This window comes from Populus trichocarpa, chromosome 4, assembly GCF_000002775.5.
Source record: "Populus trichocarpa isolate Nisqually-1 chromosome 4, P.trichocarpa_v4.1, whole genome shotgun sequence".
In the NCBI taxonomy this organism is placed as follows: Eukaryota; Viridiplantae; Streptophyta; class Magnoliopsida; order Malpighiales; family Salicaceae; genus Populus; species Populus trichocarpa.
The window spans coordinates 9316207-9326390 of record NC_037288.2 but is presented as its reverse complement, the minus strand read 5'-3'; the positions used below and the strand labels follow the sequence as shown (position 1 = coordinate 9326390).

General features: G+C 33.2%; 1 protein-coding gene across 2 annotated transcripts; it reads left to right on the top strand.

Annotated features, from left to right (window-relative positions):
* The first annotated feature begins 4361 nt into the window (after positions 1-4361).
* Positions 4362-9564, top strand: LOC7468363 (uncharacterized). 2 transcript variants are annotated; one of them, XM_002305912.4, is made up of 6 exons: positions 4362-4568; positions 5233-5571; positions 6274-6419; positions 7211-7487; positions 8054-8326; positions 8891-9564. In XM_002305912.4, exons 2-6 carry the CDS (start codon positions 5263-5265, stop codon positions 9371-9373), a joined length of 1488 nt encoding a protein of 495 aa, XP_002305948.4. In that variant the 5' UTR covers positions 4362-4568; positions 5233-5262; the 3' UTR covers positions 9374-9564. The 2 variants fall into 2 exon arrangements, with proteins under 2 accessions (XP_002305948.4, XP_002305972.4); XM_002305936.4 differs by having other exon boundaries at positions 5214-5571.
* The last annotated feature ends 620 nt before the right edge of the window (positions 9565-10184 follow it).

Sequence of the window (10184 nt, the reverse complement as noted above, 5' to 3'; positions counted from 1 at the left end):
GCAGGAATATCCAGATAACCAAGCACATCCATCAAGTGGCAAATCAGTTAATTTATCAAACATCACATGAGATAAACGTAAATACAAAACTTTATGTTAAATTATTATTATTAATTTGCCTGGAATTTTGAAACTCTTTTAAGTTTTAGAGCATCACCAACCGGAGATGCAAATGGAGAGCTAAATTCAAAAACATGTATTTTTACCTTTAGGATTTTTATTAAGTTATTCCAACGGAGCAGCCATTAAAGAAGCCAAAATGACTTTTTAATTTAAGCAGAGGCATTTCTACAGGTTCATGTAGAAGAGATAAATTTAAGTTAACGTTGCCAACGGTTATTTTTATAGTCGTTGGCAACAGTATTTATTTTTTCTTTAAAAGGAAGGAAAAAACTTGTTTTTTTTTAAAATCTTGTATTGTGCCTCACTCTTCTCTCAAATTTAGAAAAACAAGAATCAATTATTCTCTGATTAATTAATAACATCAGTTGTGTTAATTAGCTAAAATTAAAAGGTATGTTTATTTAAAAGCTTTTTATATTTACTCTTTAATATCTCTTGATTTTGTAGATTTTTTATTGTTAATTTGATATTTGTGATGATTTTTATTTCTTTGTTATTTTATGTTTTTGATATGGGTTAAGGAAAACAATTTTTTATTTATGTTGTTATCTTTGATAAAATTAAAAGGAAGTAATAATGGTAGCTGATATTGATAAAAATATAGAGTGACATATTTAAAATTTATTTTTGGTTGTTTGTTTTAATTTGAGGTTAATTATATTTTGTCTTGTATAAAATACAATTAAACCACTATATTAATCCTCTCTTAGTTCCAAAAAATAGTCAAATTGTAATGTTAGAACAAGTAGGATGCAATGCTTGTTATTAATTCACATGTATGTAAACTATAAAATTGCTAGACATTGAATGTGCGCTTCTTTTATACTCTCTTATAAGGTTTTAACTTGAGGTTTTTTTTAATGTAGATGGATTCAAATTTTCCAAGCTCTTTCACCAACTTTCTTATGAGTGAGTCAGAAGATATTCTCTCTCAACCAAGTGATTCTAATCAATTAATTGATGACTTAACATACTCGAATTTGAATGTCCATACAAGAAAAAAATCACAAAGAAGTAAAAACTTCTCACCAGAGGAAGATTGTTTACTTGTCTCTGCATGGCTAAATACAAGCAAAGATCCAATTACAGGAGTTGAACAACAAACAAAACAGTTATGGGCTCGAGTACATGCTTACTTTGTTGAGAATGGAGGAAACTTGAGTAATCGTTCCCAAATAAGCATCTCAAATAGATGGCAAGAAATAAATAGAGAAGTCGGTAAATTTGTTGGATTTGTTACTCAAATTGAAAATCGTCAGCAAAGTGGAATGACCGAAGAATCAAGGGTAATTTTATTATTCGTTTTCATGTTAAATTGTTTAACATATATTTTAACATTATTTAATTTCTCTAATTTTTTACTTACCAGATTAATGATACTCGACAAATAGTATGCTTCTTGCGTTGGCAAACGATTTCAACTAGAACATTGTTGGGTTATCTTAAGAAAAGGACCCAAATGACAATTTGAGCGTGCAAGTCAACATCAAAGGTCAAACAAGAAACAAAAAAGTCATGTCAATGCAAGTTCGACTTCATCAACTCCATCTACCCCTGATTCTGTTAGTTTAGGAGAAGACAGTGAACCGTTGATTTATCAAGATAGACCAATTGGTCAGAAGGCTGCAAAGGAACGACTTAAACGTAAACAAGGAAAAGATAAAGTTGGGGAGACAACTGCAACAAATCTCTTACAACAATTCAGGGATACTCTAGTTGAAATTGAGGATCAGAAGAAACAAGACAGAAAAATTATGTTAGAGCAACAAGCTATGATGATTCAACAAAGTCAAGAGAAACAAGAATTGGACATGATTGAGAAAGAAGAACAAATTATGAAAATGGATATTTCTAATTTGGATCCAATTTCTGCAGCGTATTTTCAAAATAGAAAGTTAGAAATTATACAAAAGAGGGGTTTTAATTTTTAATTAACTAGATTTATTTATTGTTTAATGTAATGTATTTTTAATTAACTAGATTTATTTATTGTTTAATGTAATGTATTTTTTATTAAATATTTAAAAATTTATTGGTTATTTTAAATATATTGTTATAAAAGTGGTATCAATTCATAATACTTTTTTGAAGTTCTTCTAACACTTAACAACAATAAGTAGGATTAATTAACTTAAAAGATAACAACCATAATAAAAAACAACAATAAGTAGGATTAATTAACTTAAAAGACAACAACCATAATGAAAAACAACAATAAGTAGGATTAATTAACTTAAAAGACAACAACCATAATGGAAAAAAAACATAAAAAACTTGAAAATTATGATGACATAAGAAGTTCAAAGCTAATGATTCTACTCGTTACCATATTGTTCCCATAAATGTTCAACCAAATCTTCTTGTAGTTGAGAGCTAGTTGCTCTATCCCTGATTCGATTATGAGTTTGAAGAAAATCATGTAGTTATGGTATTTCACCATGTGACACTGATATAAAGGAATTGACTTCACGTTCATGGTCAAATCCAAGGTTCATTGCTCCTTCATCTTCAATAATCATATTATGCATTATTATGCAAGCTTTCATAATATTTGCAAGCGTTTCTTCATCCCAGTATCGAACAGGTCCACGTACAATTGCAAAACGAGATTGGAGCACTCCAAATGCCCGCTCTACATCCTTTCTTGCAGACTCTTGCTTACTTGCAAAATATTTTCTCTTTGCTCCTAATGGCCTTGGGATTGTCTTAACAAAAGTTGACCAATTAGGATAAATCTCATCTGCTAAATAGTATCCCATTGTATATTCATGCCCATTAATTGTATAATTGACAGGAGCAGTATGACCTTCAGCAAGTGCAGCGAAGATAGGTGACCGATTAAGAACATTAATATCATTTAATGATCCAGGCATTCCAAAAAAGGCATGCCATATCCAAAGATCTTGTGAAGCCACCGCCTCTAGAATTATAGTTGGTTCACGACAATGACCAGTATACATCCCATGCCATGCAATTGGGGTTTCTCTCATTTCCAATGCATACAATCAATGCTCCCTAACATCCCTAGAAATCCACGCTGCTCTCCAATTGATAATAATCGACAAATATCGGCCTCGTTTGGTGCCCTTAGATACCAATCACCAAAAACTTCTACAATTGCTTTGACGAAAGCTCTAAGACTTTCTATCGCAGTGCTTTCTCCAATTTAAGATATTCATCAGTAAGATCTGCAGGAATACCATATGCAAGTATTCTGTGAGCTAGCAGTTACCTTTTGAAGACAAGATAAACCAAGAGCACCAAGAGCATCTGTCCTTTGTTTGAAATATGGATTATGAGCTTCCACTGCATTTGCGATTCGAAGAAAAAGACGACGACTCATCCTAAATCTTCTTCGAAATTGAGTTTCAGTAAATTTAGGATTTTCAGCAAAATAATCATTATATAACCTTAACTCACCTTCCTTTCTATTACGATTGACAATATTGTGGCCAAGAATAGAGCCACGATACCCTGTTCTCCGCCCTTGATTATTCGATTTTTCTTCAGCAACCACAGCAGCAGCAACTTGAAAAGCCAACATAGGAGTATCATCATCAAAATCAAAAGCATCATAAAAATTAAAATTAGAATGATTCATGATGAATTTTAATGAAATATATTTTTGATTGGAGAGAAAACAATGGAATGATGAGAAAAAATGTTAAGGTATATGAGAATATTTATAGATGGATTATTTTTTTCAAATTTTGAAATCTTAGAATGTTGGCGGTTATTTTTTCAAAATTTAAAATTTTAAAATTTAAAATGGTGGCGGTCATTTTTTCAAAGCATGAATTTTTTTTAAAAAAATTGAAAATAAAAATTTAAAATATTGACGGTTTTTTTTTAAGTTTGAATTTGAATTTACTTTTAAAAAATTAAATTTTTAACAGTAACATATAAAACTAAAATTAAAAATATTCATATAAATAAATTTTAAGTTTAATTTTAAATTATATATTTTAAATTTCATATTATTTCATTAAATTTTAGTTTATTTTTATAAATTACTCATATTAATTATATAATTAATAACATCATAATTATATTATATATAAAATATCTAAATTAGTTATATAATTATATAAAAATAAATTTAATATAAAATATATTAAAATATAAATAGTTTTTTTAAATAGTTTTTTATCATTAGAATGTATATAATTAAAAAAATTATATTTATACTATTTAAAAAGTTATTTTATTAATTTAGCTTTTTAATTTAGTTTTCCGTATTGGAGATGCTGTTAGCCCTTCAAAGCCAAAGCAAAAACAGAGCAAAAAAGTGACGCTGACACTCATATCTTAAAGATTCTCCATTGTTAAACAATCAAATACCAACCCATCACTACATTTTTAAGAGCTCTTCTCTTCATTTTTTGAGCCCAAAATCACTAAATTGAATCACCATTCAAGCTACTTCTTCTTTTTGGTCTTTTGAGGTAAGGGTTATATGATCATGCAGCTATTGATTAGCAGTTATTGATTCTTTTAATTGTTCTTGTTTCTGTTCTTTGTTTAACATGCAATTCTTAATGTCTTAAGATTTCATTGAATTATCATTGAAAGTATTTTTTTTTTGGTTGGTTAGAATCGAAGGTATTGAAGCACTTGATTTTTGCTTTTTTCTTGGTTGATTATTCCTTTGTGGGATATTCTCTGATTGTTTTAGCTTGTTTTGGTGTTTGTTACTGTGTTTTAGATATGATGAAAGAAACCCATTTTGTTATTTGCTCTCAATTTGAAGAAATCAGGATCTGTCATATTGAGTTATTGTAGATTTTGTTTTGGAAAGCAACAAGATCGAATTAATATGTATATTAAATTGTGTGCTTAAAATAAACGATAGTTTTACTCATTAAAGTCACTGGCTTTTTGAGTTTATAATTTTAATCTCTATGTGAATTTAGCATTGAATTACATGCCAAAACTGAAATGGGTAAATTTTAAGGAACAGGACTTAGTTCTGATATATGGAAAGTGCTCGGTATGTATAAGATGTAGCGTTAAATTGTCTCCTGGCTCAGCTCGTGAACTCTTTGCTTTGAGTTAGCATATAATTAAAATTATCATTTTTTTATGGACAGCAACTTGTAATTTAACCAGGAGGCGGAATTAGACATAACATATAGAAGTATGGTTACTCCTCAGCAGCCAAAGAGGAGAGTGGCATTTATCCTGATCGATGGACTGGGTGATGTGTCATTGCCGAGGCTTGGCTACAAGACTCCTTTGCAAGCAGCAAACGTGCCTAACTTAGATGCTATTGCATCTGGCGGAGTTAATGGCCTTATGGACCCTGTTGAAGTAGGCTTGGGTTGTGGAAGTGACACTGCTCACCTTTCCTTGTTAGGTTATGACCCAAGGGTTTACTATCGGGGTCGAGGAGCTTTTGAGTCCATGGGTGCTGGATTGGCAATGTCTTCTGGCGATATTGCATTCAAAGTGAGTGTGTCTGTGTCTGTGTCTGTGTACTTTAACCACTTTTGAAAGATTTATTTTTATATTGGTCTTGCCCCCTTGTTAAACACTGTCTCGTTCTTGTATTAAGTATGTGGAATGTTGTCATAGCAAATACAGGTATTATATTCTATACTCCAAGAATGCACTTTGTCATTTACTCATGAACCTTTATTTGTAAAGGAATTTAGGTGTAGTACTAAATGCACAGCTGAACACAGAAACTATATTTAATACCTTAGCAACAGGGGTGGAATACTACTTCATCCAAAGATGGTCTTTGCAGATTTGTCTTTATCTAGAGAAATCATGATTACTAGAAAATATGCGCTTAGGATCTTGAAGTTAATTCCATGTCTTTTTTCCTCTTTTTTTTCCTGTGATGCTTTCTAAATCAGGGAAGAACATTCTTGTATTATCTTGCTATTTTTATTATTATTATTATTTATTCATGGGATTGTGCTCTCCACATTAAACTTTCCTGCATGTCAGGGAGTCAGAGCATTTTATAACTTTTGTTACTCACTTTTATGGGCTTAAAATGAATCTCTTCCCTCTAATAGTCTCTTATGTTTTATCTATATATTAATACAAAGAGTTATGTGAACTGTCAGGGTAGAAAAAGCCCGCAATTTCTCATTGTTGGTTTTCCCATTTAATGCATTTCTGCTGTCTTTTTATCTGCAGTCAAATTTTGCAACGTTAGATGAGAAAACTGGAATAGTCACCAGTAGAAGGGCTGATAGGCATTTTGAAGAAGAAGGGCCTATTCTCTGTGCAGCTCTGGATGGAATGAGGTTGCCGTCTTTCCCAGAATATGAAGTCAGAGTCAGGTGCAAATTCTTTTTAAATGCAGTAACTTATTGATTGATCAAGACAACAAGAATGTGCTCAAACTGGATAATCTGAAAATTTAAACTAGTCACCCTTCCTTTTTTTCTGGGGAGGCATAGCCATCCTTCTTTATCTGAAAAATTATGGACTTCCAAACAAGTTGATTGGACAAACTTACTTAGAATGGATCATTCACAACTTTGTTGCAAGCTTCTTCATGTCACTGAAAATTTGAGTTAACCTTGTTTTGTTGGCTGTAAACAAGCTCACAAAATCAAATTAACACACTGATGTGAAGGAGCTTTTACCAAGTTTACTTTATATAGGTATTTGAGAACGGCTTTATTCAATTGTTAATTTAGAAAATTGCATCAACATTTTTTCTTTTTGTTTAAAAGTTTCTTTGGAACTTTCAAGTTCGAATTTTTCTTATACAAATGCTAATTACCCCCCTTTATTATTATTATTATTATTATTATTATTATTATTATTATTATTATTATTATTAGTGTTTGGCTAAGTGGGGGTGCATGTTCTAAATGGGTAACATCTAAATTACTCTAAGATAAGATTTAAAGAGAAAAAAAAAAAAGTATGCCTAAATTAGCAAGTTCAGAATAGCAGATGTGATTGGCTAATTGTCTTTTTTGGCTGTATTGCTCTGCTCCAACCGTCTAGTATAAATCCTTGAAAATTCTCTGAAACCTTGATTATGAAACATTTGGTCCCTCAGTTGAAGGGCAAGGTCCAAACACAGGATGGAAAAATAACAAGAAACCACTTCATACAGGTATGCAACAGAACATAGATGTGGAGTAGTGGTGAAAGGTCCAAAACTGAGTGGGAATATATCAGCAACAGATCCACTTAAGGACAACCGCTTACTTCTTCAAGCTGAAGCCTTAGATAGCACTGACGAGGCAAGACATACAGCTGCAGTTGTTAATGAGCTATCCAGGGAGATATCTCGTATTCTGGTTTCTCACCCACTAAATGCAAAACGAGCAGCAGAAGGTAAGAATATTGCCAATGTGGTCCTTTTACGAGGATGTGGCATTCGAATTGAGGTGCGTTGTCTCAATCCTTCCATGAACCATGTCTATTTTTTCCAGGAAAGGTAGTGAGCACCTTAGGAAATTAAATTTCAACTTCTTATTCATTTTAGCCATCAAGAGGTAGAAATTGCTTTATTGCTTGAAAACAACATCCGTGCCATTTCCCTTTATATTTACTTGTAAGATGAACAATAACTGTACCAACTTGAGGAACTTCTAAACGACTCAAGGATTGATTTAGGCTTTTCATTTTGAATGTGTCATTTTTTGGATGACAAATTGTATGGGAAGTAAAATTTCACTAATTATCGCTTGCAGCATGAGAGAGGTGGGACTGTTGTTGCATTCTTAACATCACAAATTTCATAATTCTGCTGCAGTCTCTGTGCAATAATTAAGGGTGTGAGGTTGCCATAAAACTTGATAGATCTAAATGTTCTTCATTTGAACAGTACTGGGTAGAAAAGGAATAAGGGGCCTGAGATTTTTAAGGAAGAGTTGTATCATATCAGATGTTTCTTACTAATTTTTCTAGGCAGTACAAATTTGAGTATATTTCTTATCATGTTATTTTTCAGGTACCTTCTTTTCAGGATAAACATGGTTTGTGGGCATGCATGGTAGCTCCCACTAAAATTATTGCTGGTTTGGGATTATCACTAGATATTGATATTCTAGAAGCTCCTGGAGCAACCGGAGATTATCGAACGCTTTTGACTTCCAAAGCAACTGTCATAGCTAAGGCACTCTCAGCTCCATTGACGCCTTCTCCCAATGTATTTGTACCAGGGGAGGACGAGCACAAACCAGGACGACCAGATGGCTATGACTTTGGGTTTCTCCACATTAAGGTCTTAACCTTCTCGTTGTGTGTATTATCTCTATCTTTTTCATAATTAGAAAAGGCTGCCTTTTGTAGCAGAATGAGTTTTTTATTGTCACCTAGCTTCCTCATCTTTTTCTGTTCTTTGATAAATGCTTTCGTAGTAATCATGGTTAGATAGAAAATACTATCAGGAGCTTCCTTGCATTTGAGGCTGAAATGGTATATGATGCAGTATAGTCATGTTACAGACCAAGGACTTTCTAGAGATGGATACTTTCCAGGATTCAACACCCAAAAGCTTTGAGACTGACTGAGCTTGGACTGTAAGAGTTCAGGACAACTCCAGCATGTTGTTTGGGAAAATAGCACATTTCATTTCTTGACAGGGTAAATTGATGGCGCTAAGAATCATTTATTTCTGGGAGGCTTTCTTCCCCTCTCATTGTTTACCAGTTTATTTAGTTCCCTTGTGACTTATCTGGTCTGGATAGAAAATTGTTTGAAAGATTGAATGCCTGACCTCTATGCTTAGATTTGAAGTTCGCAATGTCTTCTTGGCAGTTGATTTACTTGATATTTGGCATTTCAGGCAATAGATGATGCAGGCCATGACAAGGCAAGCATTTTGAAAGTAAAAGCATTGGAAGCTGTAGATCGAACTATTGGCCAGCTGGCCAAGCTCCTCTTGCAAGCAGAATCAACCGGAAAGTTTCAGTATTTCATTTGTGTCACTGGAGATCACTCTACGCCGGTTGAATATGGAGACCATAGTTTTGAACCAGTTCCGTTTTCGATGTGCCGGTTGAGAGATTTTGTGGGTGCCGTGGGTGGAGAGTCCATCATCATGGAAACTTCCCTTGATCCATTTCCTATTCCTACTGTTAAGGCTGGTGAAGACCTTGTGGAAGCTGAGAAAGTGGGAAAGGAGGGAAGCAGCAAACAGCTTAAAGCTTTCAGCGGTGATTCAGTTTGTGAACTTAGTGAGATAGCGGCAGCAAGAGGATGCCTTGGACGGTTTCCAGGGGGACAAATGATGGGTATTATCAAGGCATTTCTCGAACTAAATGCATAACCTGCTTATCCAAGAACAACTGGCATGGCTCGGGGTTCTCAATAAGGTGATTTTTCAGCTTAAAAGAGAGGGAAAAGGAACCATTATTTGATGATGTTGAAATTATTGAGATTTGAATGCTTCTGCTTTACAGAAATATGAGCGATTTGTACTAACCTGCAAAATAATACAAGGGAAAGGTATTCAAATGATCCTTCTCTCACGGGATAGATCCTTGGTCATGGTCATTCCATATCACCCCTGTGAGAACCAGCACATATTTTGTCATTTTGCTTGATCCATACTTTTGAAGATGCCACTTGATTCGGTTGTTTCCCTACCTATTGACTGACAAGAATTTCCCAACCCTTCGCATACTTTTTCTTACACCAAAAGAAGGAAAAATCCCTTTGTAATTGGCAGTCGAAAACTAGTGTCCATGGTTTATTTTCCATTAGTTAAGTTTATCTTAGCCAACTCATGTCTTTCAGATATTGGCTTGAGTGAGCTGCAGCTGCTTGTTTTTTTCTGCTGCTGTGCAAGCGTCTTCTCTTTCTCTTGGTTTACAAGTTTAATGAAGTTCCTGGGAGTTGCATGATTGAGAGCATACCGATTCTGCTACTTCGGCATTAGACAGTTGCACATTGTAAATTTTCAATTTAGTATTTGATTATTTCAAATAAAAGAAATGTGCAATGACAAGATGATTTTCTTTCTGTTCTTCAGGAGGTCAAATGGGCCTTGGGCCTGTTTTGCAACAATATCATTTTTATTTTGTTTTCTTTTTTAAAGTACGAAATTAATATTTTATAAATATTTTTTATGATTTTAA